This window comes from Caenorhabditis briggsae (genome assembly GCF_000004555.2).
Source record: "Caenorhabditis briggsae complete genome, chrX, whole genome shotgun sequence".
NCBI classification, from domain to species: Eukaryota; Metazoa; Nematoda; class Chromadorea; order Rhabditida; family Rhabditidae; genus Caenorhabditis; species Caenorhabditis briggsae.
Window position 1 is genome coordinate 21,450,496 of NC_013491.2, and position 19,488 is coordinate 21,469,983.

Below are 19,488 nucleotides of genomic sequence, written 5' to 3' on the forward strand. Positions count from 1 at the left end.
ATATTGTAGCCTTCTGGTGAAATGATATGATGGAAATGTATTTAAAAGTTTTAATGGAGGCGCGACAGCGCCTCCATCCAAGCTTAAATTTAGGAGAAGCTTAAAGTTAGAAGAAGCTTGAAGTTGGGAGAAGCGTGCAAAAATCTTAAAAATACTTAAAAACACATAATTTACACTCAGGGACCCCTACAGTACTCGAAAAAATGAAAAAAAAAAAAAAAAGTGCGCGCTCTCTGTGGCCGCCAGAGCCTCAGTACATTTTTTTAAAACCACCGTAACTTGCTTCAAAATGGTCGTAGAGAGTTGGTAAAAAAACAAATCGATGCGTCTCGATGAGCTCTACAACTGTGCTCTTTGGCATAGGGTCTATCTGTTAAACCGCGCCCGCTAGGTCCAACTGTAAAAAAACGCAAAAATCGTTTTTTCGCCGTAACTTTTTTTGCATCCGGACATGACCCCATTTTGACCGGGGGAATCGATTTTTTTTTGAATTCTGCGTCGACAAGTCTAGGAACGGTGAAAAAATATGCATTTTGGTGCACGGGGTCCAAAAAAAGTTGGTCCCATTTCGGGCGCCATAACTCGGTTCGGGTGCATTTCCGCAAATAAATTCAAGAAGCAAAGTTGTAGAGGAAAAAATTTCCAACATTTTTTTGTTGACACCAAAACTCCATCACGCACCGGCACCGTGCCGCGCGCGTTTGAAAAATAGATTTGAGTCGTGCGCAAAAACTGGTCGTACAATCTTTTCAAAAATTTTGGTGCTCAAAGACCTTTTTAAGGCACATACGTGATAAAAAATTTAAAAAATTTGACAAGAACGTTTTCGCAAACGACCTGTTTGAAAATTTAAAATCGAAAAATCGATATCTAAAAATCGATTTTTTTAAATTTTTTTTGCTCAAAAGATGCCTCCTGGGGGTCTCCTTATAGGGTCCAAATCTTCTCCGAATCGATTCACGCACTCCAGAGTTATGGCCGATAATAATTTTTGAAATTTCAACTTTGAGCTACTGTAGTTCCGCCCCCTTTTGACTTTTGGCCAAAAAAAAATACTATTTTTTTTTTCGATGTAAAATATTTTAGGCAAGTTTGGGCCAAATCGGAGCTAACGTCCTCCGTGCCTCATCCTAAATGGCGCAGGCAAAGCCTGCGCCTGAGCCTCTCGCCATGGCGATAAACATAAGAAATGAGTGAGAATCGATTCGATTTGAAGACTGGTACTATAAAAACTTCCTAATCACGTTTTGTTCCGGGAACAAATTCATAACACGAAAATGGTGCAACTATGGCACCATAGTTCCCCTTATTTTCATCTGAAAAAAAAAGATTCAAAAAAATTCTAAACGAGAAAACAAAATATTAAATAGTTTAGAACAAAATCGTCAATAAAGACCTTGATAAACGATTCTTGAGCATTCAGGAATTCGGAAAATCAAAATTTAAAAATTCGGAAACGCAGAAATTCGAAAAAGGGATTTTTGGTTAAAAATTCGAGACTTTAGAAAATCAAAAAAACTGTATTCTCTTTTCAAGAAACATGTATTTTCAAGAAACATGTCATGTAGAAACTCGGAAATTCAGAAAATCGGATATCTTTTCCCTCAAAAAAACCAACAAAACTTAACCGGAATAATCAGAAATGGTTTAAAAAATACCTATGTTTTATTATAGGTGGGCACTAAATAGATGTGGGCTTCTATCGGAGAAATTACGGTATCCAGAAATTTCTGTATTAGTAACATAAAAAATTTAAAAACTGAAATACGTGGAAGTTTCGGGCACTCTGAAAGTGGAAAATCTTGACATTAGAAAATTAAGTGTAAGATACAATGAACAAAGCCAGGAGGTTGAGCCCCCGACAGGGGGCTCAAACCGACTGATTCCTTTAGTAAGGAGAAGATTCTATGAGCTAATATTTTACCAATTGACAATTTTTTGAATCTTTTGAAAAAACCGAGCTGTTTGCGCTGACAGTGTGTTTATCTTACAAGAGAAGTGTTTTCAGACAGCGTTGAGAATTCGCTGAAAACTTCAGTACTTATAGTTTGAGACAAGCGCAACACGATGGTAAAAAAATTTAGGTCATAATATCATCAGCAAGCTGGAAATTCTCGTCTGAAATTTTTTGGCCGATTTCGCCCTTTTTCTCTCTTCTCTACACCCCTCCCTCCTGTACATGGTGATTTTTTTTCAAAACAATCGAAAAAATGTGTCTCTTGAATATGGTGAAGATACTCACAATTTTTGGACAGGCTTTCGAAACTTCCTATTAGGTCTTACCTGAAAAACCCCTCTTCTTGAAACCAAATTTTGATTTTCACGTTAATCTGTATAAAAGAGCTTCAACTTATTCCGCCTTTACATTCACATGTATCTCGTCTGTTTAGGGTGCATAACATTTTTCGGTCTTGTTTTCATGATAAACGTTTCTAGGAGTTGTTCAAATTCATGATTTTCGTTCATTCATTTCAAAGATGTGAAAAATGTGAAACGCATTTGTTATCGTATTAGGCAGATTTTGGATTAGGCTTGATATTCACATTGAATCCACGGAAAACAGACTGATTGTCAGAAGTAAATCTCGCAGTCAGCACTGGTGTTGTGGTATAGAAAGAGCTTGATGAAATATCGTATCCCGTGAAGCTAAAATTCATATTGTTAATAATATATTTTGTTACTATATTGTCTGTTCAAAAAAATCGCGCGGGTGACCGAGTAAACAAACACGTAAACTTGCCGTGCGGTTGTTTTGAAAAGACAAAACTTCAATTTTTCGAAAAGTCCCTTCGATAAAGTCCTGTCAAAATTTGACCCGGGTTGGACTATTTATTGAAAAGTTTTGACTTATTCTTCTTGTTACAATAATTTTCTCGCATCCTGCACTAAAATTTCACTAAATTGTGGCTTGGGACTATTCCAGGATTTGATACAAACAATTTAAGACACATTCTCTGTAGAAATCAACATAAGGGGGACAGTTATGTAATTTTTTTCGATCAAAACATTTTTTTCGAGTTTTTTCGGTTATTTTTGATCAAACAGACAAACAATCAAAAAAACAAAAAAAATATATGAAAAATTATATTGTAAGCTCAAAATTTGGCTCAAAAATACAAGTTTTTTTTAACGGGCCTTTGGCTCGGGTCTTGGCGGGCAGGCCCGGTATTTTTACATGTACATTTCTAGGTAAAAAATGCATATTTGGTTCGGTCCCACCCATTACGTTCCAAACGGTGACCAACTTCGGTCAAAAAATGATAATTTTTCTGGATGGAGATAATGTTTAGATTCAACGCAGAATAGGTTATTCTTGCTATTTTGAACATTTTTTGTGTTGGAACCAAAATTCTAGCTCGTTTCCATGCAGCCGAAAATTTTGATTTTTGATCCGATTTTGAAAAAAATCACTAAAAATCTGCTGTCCTGAAAAATTTTAACATTATTTTCAAAAAGATAACATCATATTCAAATTTGGCGTGCAAAACAACACTAGAAATTGTTGAGTTGAGTTTAAATACCCTGTGTCTTAAATCAGTTTTAAACCGAAAAGTGCGAAAAACTGATGTTTCACCATGTGGGGGAGTACATGGTAACTAAAATTCGCCCAAAATCGACCCTCTCTAATTTTGTTGAAATTCATACCAGATGAATTTTTTTATGGGTAACATTCTGGAAAAGTTTCAGAGTTTGTTCTCATTGTCTTCGTACATTTTCAGAAGCATCATAAAATTGGCAAAAACTGCTTTCAAATCCATTTTCAGGAAAAAAAAATAAGAGGTGCAAAAATAGATGAAGACAATGAGAATGAAAGCTGAAACTTTGCCAGATTACTACCCATCAAAAGTACTACTGATGCAAATTTCATCGAAATTGGAGTGGGTCGATTTTGAGCAAATTTTAGTTGTCATGTACTCCCCCACATGGTGAAACCTCATTTTTTCGCACTTTTTTGACCTAAAACTAACTTAATTCACAGGATATTCAAATTTAAATAAGCATTGTCTAGTGTTATTTGGCCGCCGGATTTGAATATGATGTTATCTTTTTGGAAATAATGTTAAAATTTTTCACGACGGCAGATTTTCAGTGATTTTTTTCAAAATCGGAACAAAAAGCAATTTTCAGCTGAAAGGAAACAAGCTAGAATTTTGGTCTCAACAAAAAAGTGTTCAAAGTAGCAAGAATAAGCTATTCCAAATCTAATCTAACCATTATCTCCATCCAGAAAAATTTCCATTTTTTGACCATAGTTGGTCACCGTTTGAACCGTACTGGGTGGATCCAAACCAAATGTACATTTTTTATCTTAAAAATGTCCCAACTTTCATAATATATAATATTATGCCTAAAAACTAGTTTGAATTTTTCTGTACAGCTCTATTTCCTGTTCTGACAGAGAATGCGTCTTAAATCTTTTCAAAAGCGTTGATTGCTTGCTCACTATCAGCTATTTTGGTTATTTGAAGCAACATTAAAAATGTATATTGTTCTCGATTCCTGCATAGTACATTTCACCTTTATGCTTTCTAACATTATGCTATTTTTCTGTCGAAATCTCACCTTGCAATCAAATTGTTTGACGCATCATAGAAATTCAAAAAGTCTTTTCCTGCTTCCAACTCATAAAACACTGTAACATTCATGCCATCAGCATTCTGAAAAATGAATTCATGATCCCAATAATGTTTGGGAATGTTTTACATCTGGCCTGCTGATTGTGTATTGATTGCTAGCAAAATTACAGTATCTTCCAGTTTGACCGTCAAATGAAACGCTCCATTGGCCAGTAGTACTGTTCGGTCCGTCATAATTATATGGCTCTTGAAAAGTAAATGAAGAATTATCGCTGCTGGTGGGGTGGTACATTGGGCACCCTGAAAAACGAAAAATACTGTTTCATAATGTTTTTTCAAAATTTCTGTTTTCAATCAACTCACAAAAGTTCGGGGCAGATTTATCGTTGAAATAATACGGATTCACAAATGATGCAACGGCATCATTGGTTGTTTTGACAGTATTCACAGCGTTGTACCACTGAGCTGCACTTGCGCTCCCATCAAAGCGGTTTTTTCAGTATCAGTAAGATTGAAACCGACTACAAGCAGATTGACTCCATAGTCATCAAACGCTTTTTTGACATACGAGGTATTGAGCTTTGCTCCGGTTGTTGGCCTGAAATCCTTGTGATTAAACACTACCGTAGTATAAATCATCAATATGTTCACAATTTTATGCAATTGATACACTTTGAACAGATTCTAAGAACAAGAAAAAAAAAGTAAAACAGTTTTATGGTTAGACAAGTTTCCCTGAACATTTCGGTTATCCGAAAAAAAGAAATTTAAAACATTGAAAATCTTGGAATTTGTTTAAAATGAAGGTGTTGTTATAACTTGCTTACGAACTGCATAGTGCTGTTCTAAAACTTTGGAATTTTTCCGTTGGTCACAACAGTTTTAACAGTTTTGAAACACTGTACTATCTCATGCGTTTCACACAAGTGAAGTTGTTTACTTTATGCTGCTAATGAAAAACCCCTCATTTTCTCACCATTCAGCGGTAAACAAAACAACTGATCGTTGTACATTTGTTCTTGTGGCTATGGATGAGTTATTGTTCACAGTGTATGCCAATTTTACCAGACCCGTCAGTGCTCTGAAAATAATTAAATTATACAAACATGACATCTCATAAAACCTTCTGCCAAAACTACCCGTGTGTTTCAATATTTCATTCTGAATTTAACAATTGTAATTTCGATACCGTAAAACGATTTCCAAGTTCAAAGAGTTCGTTAAAATTCGCTTGTGAGAAATTGAGTTTTTTTCCGTTTTTATATTTCGGTGTCTAGTTATTTTAACTTCAGATGAATTTTTCGCCCTGGAACGCTAGAAAATCCAATTTTTGCTTACACTTTTTGATGACTTTGCAATTCTTCAAAAACTCGCGAAAATGCAGAAAATTCTTTAATTTTCTTTAAAACATTTTGTCGCACATGAGGTCAAGAAATACCATTAAAGGTGGGGGGACAGGAGATTTTTCGTAGTTTTTTTGTAGCTAGAGTATGCATTCTACCGTCACGGTGTACAACGGTTAATGTCACTCTGCGTACAGCTGTCGCCCTCGCATTTATGTATGCAATCGGGCGTGCGCTTTCTCTTTGCCCGCGTGGCTCAGTCGGTAGCGGCGCCGCACCCTCAATCATCGCCCTCACAAGTTCAACTCCTCGAGGGGCATCTTTGAACGAAATTTCGAGAACATAATTTTTTTCATGTCCCCCCACCTTTAAGAACTCTAATACTACGACGAGGCGATGATTTAATAAGCTTTAATATTTCTTTATTCATTTCTTTCACGCGAGAAAAAAAAACGTTCTTGAAGGGGTAGGAGGAGCAGTAATTCTTGCTTACTACCGACAGCCACTTTCATCTCTTCCAAGTACATTTTTCTCTTATCAATATAAAACCAAGTGACGCTTATTTGATTTTAGACGGTATGGTGTAAAAACCACACCCACATGTTGTCAGTAATATACTTGAGAAATCAATCAAACTATATTTTTTCAACATTCCAGTTTTAGTACATAATTAGATGATGTTGCTTTACTCACGTATCAATATTCCCTTCAATCGAGATTCCACTCTTCGGCAAATTGTTGACAACATCGAAAGCACTAGATTCCCAAATCTGCAAACGTACAGAACACGTAAATTTAAACTTGTTTTGCATCGACTAACCGCAGTTCGAATCGAATAGTATGGAAAATATGGTGTTAGCGATGCCAGGGAAAGTCTTGAGCCAGTTGAGCTATTGATGTCAGTAGTAGTGTAGAGTTGCATCACGGTGTTGTTGACGATCTCGTTAAGCTGAAAAATTAACTGGTAATGTGATCTTATGGAAACCGCAGTGAGACTACATTACGTTTAATTTTTTAGTCACTTACTTGGGTAAGAGCAGCCATCCCTCCACTCGTTCTTTGGTTGACCACGATCATAATATCATGAGTGATGAGATATGGATCATACTTGAAAGTAGGATCATTGTAAGTTCTGGTTGTTGGTGCAGCAGTGGTGGTGATTGGAACAGTACTTGGTTGAAGACCTGACGAGGCCTTGATTACCCCATTGTAATTATCTGAAAACTAGTTAAGTTGTAAACTGTCACTAGAAACAAATGCTCGGGTAAACATCACGTTTTTGAAGTATTTGGAAAAATGTGAAAAGTTCTTTCACTGTGACGGTGAAAAGTTTCAACTTACTAGCTCCAGGTCCGTCCTGAGTATACGTGATGGTAATTCTTGGCTGCGAACTTCTGATCAAACTCTTACCATCACCCTTCACCACATTCTCTTTAGCATTAACTCTGCAAACAACAAACCTGAATATTGAAAAAGCTTTTAATGCAATGCACTTACACAATCAAAGGAGTTCCAGTAGTGTCAGTGCCGTCAAAAATTTGAATCTTTCCAGTGGTATCTGCTACCGATCCCCAGTTGATTGTGAGTCCCTAAATGTTTGATAAATCGGGAATCAGTAAAACATTTTCAGAAAAACTCACACCCCATCCAAAGGTATCATCTCCGCTGTACGCAACATATTTGCAAGGTGTGAAACATGCCGAGAAGTCGGACGTTTCAAATGAATTACTGAGTGGAGCTGACAATCCAGTGTAATTTGCTTGCTCATAGCAAGTGCAGTCAGCATTGGTGTCTGAAAAATTAATTATTTACAATTTCAACAAATTCCGGAGAATCTAAGTCCTATCACCTACATTTGATCGAAAGAGCCAACAAAAATGCAGCCAATTTCCACCCCATGTCTTCTGAAAAAAAATCTAATTCACTATTTGAACAAGGGTTTAAAAATCCAAAATGTAGAAATGAAATGGCAAATTCATAGAATGAAACTCAAAATGAAATAAAACGAAAAATCCCTGATAACGATCACACGCGTCGCTTTTATGACTAGCAATGAAAAAATTCCGCGGCGTTGAATGTTCTTATCAGTATATACTTTCTTTGCTTTTTGAGCTGCAATACTGAAAGTGGGCGCTTAGGCAAGGCACAGGTACTGTGAAAAAATCAATGCCACTAGAACGCAAAATTTGAAAGTGTGTGCTTTCAGAAGATCCAAGAAATAATTCTCCAATTATCCCGAATATGATAAACATTCCTCATTTTTAGATTTCTTCATTGCTGCATATTTTGAACATTTACCTGACAAAGTCTTCTGTAGAACAAAGTATCTGCCAGAATTAATGTTTTTCTGAACTGATAAAGCGGATTATCAGAAAATGTGATGTCATTTTGTTTGCTTAAAACTTCCGTTTTATTGAATTAAATCATTATACTAGTTTTTCTAGAAACAAAAGTTTTGTGTACTTTCAATGCGTTGCCTCGACGCAATAAAAGCGGAAATGTCTCTTTATATCAAAAATGAGTTTGCATGTTGAAAACTGAAAATTTTCAAACTATTAACCACTTCATGTGTATGATAAAAGTAATTCGAGTTAAAACAAATCCAATGTTGAGCATTTGATTCATCATATAGGAAACAAGTAAAGTTCAAAAGCACAGATAACTTGAGAAAATGTTATTCATAATACCGTAAACGCTTTGATAGCATGTCTTTCCCCGAACCGTCACTTCTTTCAAAATATTCCAGATAGTGGTCAGATGACACAATTTTTTTCATAATGTCAAGAATATACCGGAAATATTTTCCCAGTGAATCATTTTTTGATACCTTCATCTGAAACCAAAAAAAAATAATAATAAATGAGCTATTAATTGTGTACACCGATTGTTCATGATTCTCTTTCATAACTCTCCTACAATTGGACGAACAATTTCAAAATCTTGGAATTAATAATTTTGAACGCACAAAATATATAATAATGCAACATTTTTTTGAATCCACTTTATTTCGCTCGGATGGCATGCTTCAGAAGCTTCGGATAATTCGAAAATAAGTTGACAGAACGATTGACCAACATAAAGTCCTCTCTGACTGGTTTCGCAGCATCAATCATGCTGTTACTTTCAATCGAACCGATGGTGACAAGAACAAGGTATGTATAAGAATAAGGTATAAGAATTACCTTCTGACTGAAAGTTGTGTCATGAAATTTGGTAGAAAAATAAAAACTGAATAGAAGAGTGAGAAAATCATAGAAGAACACAAATTAGAGCGTCTGATGATTTTTTTTTAATTCGCAAGTTTGTTTCTGGCCCGCAAGTTTTATCTCGATAATTAAAAGCCATCGTGTATCAGAGTGATTACGTTTCAAGTAATTCCCGATGGAAGAAACATATTTCCATACGATTTCCTGGTTCTTGAACACTTGAACTTATGCAGTCTCTAAAATTCAAAATTTATTGAATTATATAAAATTAAATGTTATAATTTAGTGCAGAGGGTCTGATTTTAAAATTGTCTTGTAACGAATGACATTTGCTCAAATCAAGTGATACGGTTTATATGGCGCCAGAGACTCAAATGAAATTTGGCAATGTGGTTTTATGAAAACCAAAAAGAGACAATCTTACAAATAATCATTACTATTAACATTCACCAATATCTGTATGTATGTATGTCACGTGGCGTTACACCCACTCAAAGTTAACCGATTTTGCTCGCATCTGGACAGATAGATCAGAAAAGTGTCTTAGTTTAGGCCCGGACTTTTATTATTAGGTTATTCCAAAAGATATTCTACATTTTTTAAGAGCGCACTGTGCCCATTCTTGTCGATCGATTTTCGTTTTTTTTATTTCGATAACTTCCACCGACCCGCTCCTTAAATTTGAACAACACATTCTCAAGAAAATCGCCCTTGTCATGCTCCGATCTCACCAACTACTTAGATCTTTCCGCTCCAACAATCCGCTGTTCTACGCTGCGCTTTTCAAAACTTATGTGTTACCGATCATCGAATACTGTTCTGCTGTCTACTCTCCACCCCCTTCTTCCAAGCTTTCTCTTAAATTAGAACGACCTCTCCGCCATTTCTCCAAAATAATCCTCCAAAGATGTAACATCCCCTTCTCTTCCTATGAAAATCGTCTCCAAATCATAAACATGCTCTCCATCCGCCATCGTCGCCTCAAATCACAACTATTTACTCTATAAATTGATTAGCGGTGCCTCTTATTTTCCCAATCTTGCTTCACATGTTTCCATTTTCTCCTCCGCCCGTCACCCCATGTTACTTATATGCCATCACCCCAAAATCAACGACAATTTTTCTCAAACGATCCCAATTTGGAACGCTATTGTGAAGAACTGCCCCACCTTCTTACCACCCTCCCAATTCCAAAAACTTCTTGAGATCTCGATTACCCGTTTCTGACTTGCCCCCATCCCCTCTGTGCCCTAACGTGCCGAAAGTTAGTTGAGTTTTGAGAAAAAAAGATCCATAGAACACTTTGATAGCATGCCCTTTTCCGAGCGGTCTATTTTGAGCTCGTACCTCTCATTAATTGCTGAAGATTCCAGAAAGCGGTCAGCTGACAAAATTATTATTATTAAAACATCATATCAATGAATCTTTTTTTCTATATCTTTCACAGTGACCAAAAATAAATGAATCAAAGTTTAAAATTGAGGGCTTATTTTATAGAGTGACTATCAATTATTGACGCCGATTCAAACCCTCACAGCTCTCCTGAAACTGAATGAAAAATTACATTATTTTGGATCAAATAATTTCAGACTCTTAAAATCTATAATGATGCAAAATGTATGAAAGCCGCTATATTTCACTCAGTTTCATAACATTTGACAGAAAAATTAACACTGAATAAAAGATTTTCAATAAAAACACAAATCGTTTCATCTGGTGTACATTACATCTAGCTCGCAAGTTTGGTGGCAAAGATTAATAGTCACCATGTATTAGTGTTTCCGTAGTAAGTAATCTCTGAAGAGAAAAACACATTTCAAAAGATTACCTGTTTCTTGAACTCTTGAACTTATGAAGCCTATAACTAGCGAACACAGAAAAAGGGGCGGAGTTTATTATTTTTTCGTCCCGGCGGTATTTTGGCTGTTTGACTGGCTGTAACTATGGCTAGAAAAGAAGGATCGATTTGAATTGTCTTCTTATGTAATCGACTACGTAATTTGTTTCCTGTAATCGACTACGTAGAATTCGAACAAGTAATTGTTTTTACTGAAAATTTCACAAAAAAAGAGAAAAAGTCGAGAAACAGAAGTAGGCGGGAGAAAAATGCATAGTAAAAGAAGTGGAAGTTAGTAACGCTTGACTTTTTTTTTGTTTTGAGTAATTGAAGATAATAATGGTAAAATAAGAAACTACGTGTTCCGTAAAACAGGATTTTTAGATGATAGAGTTATGAAATGTTGAGTTTAATGATACATTTTTGATCTTTAAAGAGGGAGAGACAGTAGTTTTTCGAAGTTTTTAAGACGCTGATAACATCGTCTATTTCATTCCCAAATCGGACAATATACGGAACATGTGATTATATATTTTCTAGTACCGACTAACTGCCGCTCGAATCGAGTATTATGGATAACATAGTGTCCAGGAGGCCTTGTGCCAGCTAAGCTACTGATGACAGTAACATTTAGAGATGTTTGACAAAGTTGTGGACGATTTCGTTGATGTAAGATAAAATTTTATTGGCAATGTGGTTTTATGAAAACCAAAGTGAGACAATATGTCAATATACATATGTAATATTTTTCAATCACTGAAATTTTTGAGAACAATCATTCTTTCACTGGTTTTTCAGTGGACCACGATAAAATATCGTGAGTGGTAAAATATGAGTCATACTGGAAAGTACGATTACTTCAAGTGTTTGTTGTTGGTGCAACAGTGTTGATTGGTAGAGTACTTGCTTGGAGACCTGGTGTGGCTTTGATGACGCCATAATAAACATCTGAAAACAACAAAAATTAGAAGCTTTTATCAGAAATCAGGTAAATATAACATTTTTCAAATATTTAGCATAATGTGACATACTGTGATAGTGAAAAATTCGAACTCACTTGCCCCAGTTCCTGTCTGAGTATACTTAATGGTAATTCTTGGTTGCGAGCTTTTGATCAAGTTTTTAGTGGAACCACTTAGCACATTCGTACCAGCACTAACTCTGTAAAAAATCAATGCATCGGAAATGCTCAATCCAACGCACTCACTGAATTAAAGGGATTCCAGTAATGTCGGTGCCGTCAAAAATTTGAAGAATTCCCGAGTTATCTTCTACTGATCCCCAGTTGATTGTGAGTCCCTAAATATTTGGTTAACTTGAAATCATACAAAATATAAAGGGAACTTACACCCCATCTGCGAGTATCATCTCCGCTGTAGGCAAGGAAAGAGCAAGGTGTATAGCATGAAGAGAAGTCAGAATTATCAAAAGAATTACTGATTGGAGCTAATCTTCCCGTGTAATTTCCTGGCTCATAGCAAGTGCAATCAGCATTGGTGTCTGTAAAATATTTTTTACGATTAAAAAGATTTTGTAAAAATACCAAAACCTATCACCTACATTTGATTAAGAGAACTAACAAAACCGCAGCCAATTTCCACCCCATGTTTTCTGAAGAAAACAATTCACTATTCAAAAAATTTTGAAAATAAAATAAACAGAGAGAAAATACCGAATTCACAGAATGTAAACCATAATGAAGCAAAACAGAAAAAAGTCGCTGATAACAATTGCACGTGTCGTTTTTATGACTAGCAATGCTTTATTGAAACTATTTTGAGCTCTGTTGTTTTGATAATTGTCTCTATAAAACGAATTCTTCCAATTTAAACTTTTTTGCTCAAACTGATAAAGCACTCTTTCAAAAAGTGGTGTCCTCTTATTTACTCAAAACTTTCGTGGTTTTCGTTTCAAATTGAGCACGACATTTTTTTAAAGACAAGAAACAAATTATTGAAAATCCGGGTTTCAAAAAATTCTGAAAAAAACCCCGGCACGGCCAGTTGCATATATGCATTTAATACCATACTTGTAACGGGCCGAGCCGGGTTTTTTCCTGAATTTCGGAGGCCTGGTCCAGCCCGGCCCGACGGGCCTGTCATTGCACAAGTTTTGAAGATTTCAAAAAACACACAAGGAGGGGTCCTTATGTGATTTTTTTCTATCAAAAATTTTTTTAAAGTTTTTAAAAATATTTTTTGATCAAACAGACAAACAATCCAAAAAAAAAACAAAAGAAATGTAGAAAATTGTATTGAGAGCTCAAAATTTGGCTCAAAATGACAAAATTTTTGCTACCGGGCCTTCCGGGCCGGCCCGGATTTTTACAAGTATGTTTAATACAGCGTAAAAAAATTAAAATTGCTTTTAAAAAAATAACCATCAGTTTTCTGTGCACATTTTCAATTGGCTTGAGCAGTTATGAGAAATTTCAGAATCCATGCATAAAGGGTTATGCTAAAAAAAGTTGATGTAAATTCAATGTACTAAGCGCATTTAAACATATTTCATGGTTCTTAAACATTTGAACTTATGAAATTTTCTTTAGAAGTACAAATTTTTTGAATTACACAAACAATTATCTATATTTTCAATTAGAATTAGAGTTCGTAATAAGTGTTTGACGAGGTAGGAAAAACAAGTCTGAAAAAAAATTGATGAAAATTTCAGAAGGTTTAGATATGAAAACTAACCTTTTGCCAATTGGCGAAGATTTCCAAAGTGAGATCACATAGCATCACGATGGTGAGATCAGAAACCACGCTTTCTGGAAAATATTGATATTTGATATTCGAGTTATGCAGACTTTGATTTACTATAGAAACATATCAATACACCGGGGGCAATCATGTTCACTCAAGTTTTAACAAAAAATGTCGATTTTTTGAATTTGTTGTCCTTAGCGGTCGGTATGGTGATGAGCACACTTTTTTGTATTGTTTTAACATGCGCATTAAGCGTTTCGAATATGTGAAATAGAATTCTTCAACACCTGATGTCCATTATTTAAATTTCGAACTATTTCGTAAATTATCATTTTGAATGGAAAAAATTTGACATTTGACAGTGCATAACTACAGTTCAACTTGTTGGAAACATAAAAACTCTTGACTTAACATAAAAAGAAAAACAAAATCTTGAATTTGGCTTGATGCAAATTTTGATTTAGGCTCTAGAAATAAAGATATTCACGATTTCCCGAGCCTGACCTTTATTTTTACGAATTTTGTCATTTGACAGTGCATAACTTCAACTTGACGGAAACAGCTAAACTCATTTTCAACGATCATAAGAAGTACATATTCCTATCAACGGCTTAGACAAAATTTTAAATTAGGCCCTAAAAATAAAACATTCACTGATGATGGGACACCTCTTGTTTCGGACTGTAACTCGAGAACTAGACAAAATTTTGAAAAACTGTAAATGTCATTCGGTTTAAAATTGTAAAATACTACAGGAAAAATGATATTGGTTTTGTCCGTTTAGTTTAAATAGGTGAAATAGACGATTTCGTAAGGTATCCTTTCAGGTTTGAAGAATCAAAGTCGACCCGTTTGCCATTTCACATATTTACACAATATGTTAAGTCAAAAGTTTTTATGTTTCCAACAATTTGAACTGTAGGATTATAAGGATTATATTTCAAATATTCAAAACACTTAAAGGTGGGGAGACATGAAAAAAAAATGTTCTCGAAATTCCTTTTAAATATGCCCCTCGAGGAGTTGAACTTGTGGGGGCGATGATTGAGGGTACGGCGCCGCTACCGACTGAGCCACGGGGGCAAAGAGAAAGCGCACTCCCGATTGCATACATAAAGGCAAGGACGACAGCTGTACGCAGAGTGACATTAAGCGTTGTACACCGTCACGGTAGAATGCATACTCTAGCTACAAAAAAACTACGAAAAATCTCCTGTCCTCCCACCTTTAATACGTATGTTAAAACAATACAAAAAAGTGCCCGCCTTCTATGCAGGTGCTTTTTTTTGATTTTTTTTTTGAAATTTTTGAAATTTTTTCAAAAACTTTCGACGTTTTTTAAATGACTTTTTTTAAAATCTCCATTTATTTTTTATTAACTATTTTTTAGTTTTTAAAATACCCACGCAGACTGACAAAGTTACGACTTTTTGAAAAAATATGCCTTTTTGGTACTTTTTGGGTCATAACTCCAAAAAAAATTTTTTACCAACTATTCCGTTTGGATTCTAAGATAATTTTTTTACGCTCTATTCAACCATATAGGTCTCGATTTCTTTTCGAAGGAAAAACTTGGGAGTTATTCCATGTCAGAACAATCGTAATTGAAAAAAAGAGGGAGACTTCAGCCAGAGTTGTAATAAAAGGCGTAATAATGGAAGTTTTTGAAATCTTCGATTCCCAAAAATTAGGTCTCCAGGATATCCACACTATCTCGAGTGCTATCTGATCACGAGGCCCCACTTTACAATAGTTTTTCTCCAGTTTATTGGGTTTGGAGTTTCTTTAAAGTTGATCTCAATGTCAGTACTGGTTAATAACTGGTTAATAAGATATGCAAAAACGTGTTTTGCAATTGATTTTGATCATTTTCAGGAACGTGGAGCTCGTTTTTCACTGTCAGAAAACTAGGGATTTTCAAACAGTTATATGAATGGAAAGCTTTCAATCTAGGTCTGTTCGTACTCTCCGTAATTTTTGAATTGATCGGATATTTGACAGCCGTACTCCACACTCCGGAAAATCGAATTAAAATAATTGATGAAATGAAGCTGATTTTAATTTCTTGATTTTTTTCCTACTTTACCTCAAAATTTTTTCTCTCCGTTGACCTATTCAAAATTCGCGGGTTACCTCATGATGCCTTCTTCCTATAACCCATTTGTCTCCGCAGTCACATCAACTCTTCTTTTTTCTTTCTTCTTTATTTTTTTTTCTTCTCTTGGCATATACATACACGCATACACCAGATAACATCTTCTCTTGAGAACAGTTGGTTCGAAAGATGCATCTTTCCTCTTTTTTACGTCTCTTTTTTTTCATCACCATCTAATTTATCAAGGATATCTTTTTCGGGATTAAGAAATAAGGAAAAAATCAGAAAGAAATGAGTCTTTTTAAAACTAAACCGAATTTTATTCATAAGTGAATATGTTATCAGTTAAAAATATATTGTCTATTCAAAATAATCGCGCGGGTGAACGAGTAAAAAAACGTGTAGAGTCTCCAAACCTGTAGAGGCGCTGTAGAGACACAGACATTTTTACTCTTTCATCTGAATAGACAATAATTCAAATTTGAACTAGTCAAAATCCTTCCTTTTTCTATCAATTTCATTTTTCTAATCTACAAATGCACATCCTTGATTTTTTTTTCAAAACTTTCCATTCACCTATCCGCTCATTATATTTCGTCTCATGTGACAACTGCCCTTCCATGCAAAAACTATAAAATGTTGGGCTGGGTGTGTATGTATGTGCTCAAACAGACTGCTCTCAAACAATTACCACTGATACTGATAAGAAATTATGCGCGCATCGGCATTGGGGAGGAAATGGAGAGAATGATCATGTGGATGGGAAAAAAGGGGACCGAAAGTTAAAACATTTCAGAATGGAGAACGACAAAAAATAAAACTCATTTTATTGGGATTTCTAGAATCTGAAATGCAGAAAAAACAGCAAAACCAGTTTTTTATTTCCAGACCACCTAGAAAAGAGTCTACACTTGACTTTTACTATGCACAAGTTTAAAACTTCACAGGACTTTCAAATTACCTCGATTTTAAAACGCGAGATTTTTCACAAATCTTAAAATTTTTGACTATTCGATATCCTTTTCTTCTTCTCCATGAAATTTGTGAAATTTCTAAATTTCTCTGTGTTTCCTCCGATATCATTTTATCCCAATTTATTGGAAAAATTATTACACCTCTCCCCCACTTTCTCCAACTCGCACTCGTTTTTTTTCCATTTTCCCTTTTTGTTCTCTACTGTGGGTATCCCCTCTCTCGTCCTTCCCTCCACCACACTGGGTCCGTCCACACCGATCCTTCTTCCTTGAAAATGTGCTGCACGGGGCATTCTCATTCTTGGCCGTCTGCGTCTCTTACGCGTTTCCGCGAGTCTCGTCTTTTTGACTTACGGGGTAGCGTTTTTTTTTCTCTGAACGGGTGTTCTCCGTCGAAAAAAAGAGAAAAACTTTTTAGTTAAAACTTCAGTGCTGCTAACCTGTTTTTCTGTCATCTCTCGAAATTTTCAATATAAACTGCTTTCTTTTTTCGTACTAAAATTTTTTCCAGCACAGAACATCTGAGGTGAACATGTACAGAATTCGGAACGATTCTGCAGAATGGATTTACTGAAACGTGAGTTGCAGTACAGTGAAACCTTCAAAATATGAGTTTTGATGATTTCAGAATTTCGGTAATAGAAAATATGAAATTCCTAGAAAACTCCAAAACTCCCAAAAACCAGAAGTTCTTCATATTTCGAAAAAGCTTCAAAAGCTTCAAGAAAGTAAAAATTTTGGCTAAAATCTAGTAACTTCAAAACGTTCATTTTAGAACTTCAAGAATAATAAATTTGATTCCAAATATTCCTAACTTCCAAAAAATTAAATCACTTCAGGTCTGAGCCAAACTACGACAAGGAAACCAAAACTAAATCACAAAAAAAATCCATGTGGCTTCAAAACGAGAAGGTTTACCAACCCTTTGCCAGGTTTGAGGTCAATCCATCCTGGAAGAAATAACTCCGCGGACAAGACATGTTTCCGTTTATTACGTCTATCCACAAACAAGAAATATAATTCGAGGAGCTTAAAGGGGAATTTGTAGTATCGTCAACTTATCGTTTTGTGAGAAATGACCTATGGAAAGCACACCATTCGACTTCTAGGATTGAGGAATCTTGCCAAGAAACATGTCAACTTTAATATTCAGCCACGTCAATTTCAAACCATCAACATACGAATTGGAACCCCAGCTGAGAAGTCCTTCCTCGCCACCGCCGAACTACTATTCAGACTCCCCAATTGTTGTCCAATTCCACTACGGACCTAGAAACTCTTTTTTTGAGCAAAAACCAGTTCTTGAGATGATCGTCCGTCACACCACCAAACAAAGAAACTTCTGGTTTCTTATTCTTGTGGAGATTCACTGCAAAACTTGACTTTCAGAATTTGACTGGTTAGCTTTTGTTATTTAAAAAGTGATACAATCTCAAATTTGAAGTTGCCGGTTTGGACGGCAAGCGTTTGCTTCCAGTTTTTTGGAAAAATTACTTTAATGTGACATGGAACAGTACTAACCAAAAAAAGTAGTCACAAATTATTCAATTTTCTAGTTCAAAATAATCAATTTGAGCCATAAAAGCCATACATAAGCCATATTAAAGCCATACAGGCTTGCGCGTTTGGTCTTAACGTTTTAAGGTTCGCAAAAAACTATTGAACCAAGATTTTCAGACTAATACCACATCGGTAATTTTCAAATATTGGATTTTCGGGCCCGGAACGTAGTCCAAAGTAACTCCCAGTTCGCCATGATTTTAAATTCAGGCAGTCGACTTTTCCTCTCTACACGTGAAACACTTGAAACGATTTTCTAGAAAAAAAATATTTCGCAAAACAATTTATTTTAAAAACCCGAGTAAAATCTTATAAATTTGTGAGAGTGTCGACGTGTTAATGGAATGGTAATTTATTTATTTATTTATTTATTTATTTACGATTGCAAGAATCGTGGAAAAAAAAGGAAAAAAACATTAAAATACATGATAATCAGATTCCAAATGGATAAATAATGAATTCTAGTGATAGGAAATGTAAAATAATAGAATGAACTAGAACTAGAGTGAACATTAAAAAGAAATAGGGAGAGGAGAATAAGACATGTCAAGCATAAATGAACATAGAATAATACATAGAATACAGGGTGGCCGATAAGTATAGGACGCGTCGCTGCTATCAAAAAGCGAGGAGATGCTTCTGAAGTAAAAAAAAGCGGACGTCCACGTTCTGTCAACACCCGGAATACTCGTGCAATCATCAAGAAACGGATCATTCGAAATGATGGATTGAGTCTCAATAGGATGGCGTCACAGCTTGGAATTGCCCGATCCACTGTCCAATCGATTGTCAAGAACGACTTGAAGCTCAAAAGTTACAAACTACGTCGTGGACAGTACCTCTCGGACAAATCGAAAGCGATGCGACTCGAAAAATGCCGAAAATTACTCCAGCACTTTCAAGTGCGCCGCGTCTCTGACGTTATCTGGACAGACGAGAAGATCTTCACTATTGAACCTCTTCCCAACCGTCAAAACCAGAGACAGTTATTGTCAAAGGATGACAGCATGTCTCCGAAACGTCGTCTTGCCCATAACCGCCTTTTCCCGAAAAGTGTCATGGTTTGGGCCGGTATCACGGCAACCAGTAAAACTCCGTTGGTTTTCATTGAAAGAAATGTGAAAATCAACTCGGAGGTGTACCAAAAGATTGTGTTGATGGATAATTTGTTACCCTGGGTCACTCAGCACT

General features: G+C 35.6%; 2 protein-coding genes across 2 annotated transcripts; both read right to left on the bottom strand.

The window, feature by feature from the left end:
• Positions 1-2,510: 2,510 nt before the first annotated feature.
• On the bottom strand, positions 2,511-7,819 carry CBG10596 (the record flags this gene model as incomplete). Its single annotated transcript, XM_002645966.1, has 12 exons — positions 2,511-2,646; positions 4,564-4,658; positions 4,705-4,877; positions 5,036-5,175; positions 5,554-5,658; positions 6,614-6,690; positions 6,741-6,869; positions 6,947-7,137; positions 7,262-7,365; positions 7,418-7,509; positions 7,561-7,712; positions 7,774-7,819. 12 exons carry the CDS (start codon positions 7,817-7,819, stop codon positions 2,511-2,513), a joined length of 1,440 nt encoding a protein of 479 aa, XP_002646012.1.
• Positions 7,820-11,822: 4,003 nt separating this feature from the next.
• On the bottom strand, positions 11,823-12,569 carry CBG10595 (the record flags this gene model as incomplete). The annotated part of the gene is made up of 5 exons (XM_002645965.1): positions 11,823-11,911; positions 12,021-12,124; positions 12,171-12,262; positions 12,312-12,463; positions 12,524-12,569. 5 exons carry the CDS (start codon positions 12,567-12,569, stop codon positions 11,823-11,825), a joined length of 483 nt encoding a protein of 160 aa, XP_002646011.1.
• Positions 12,570-19,488: the final 6,919 nt, after the last annotated feature.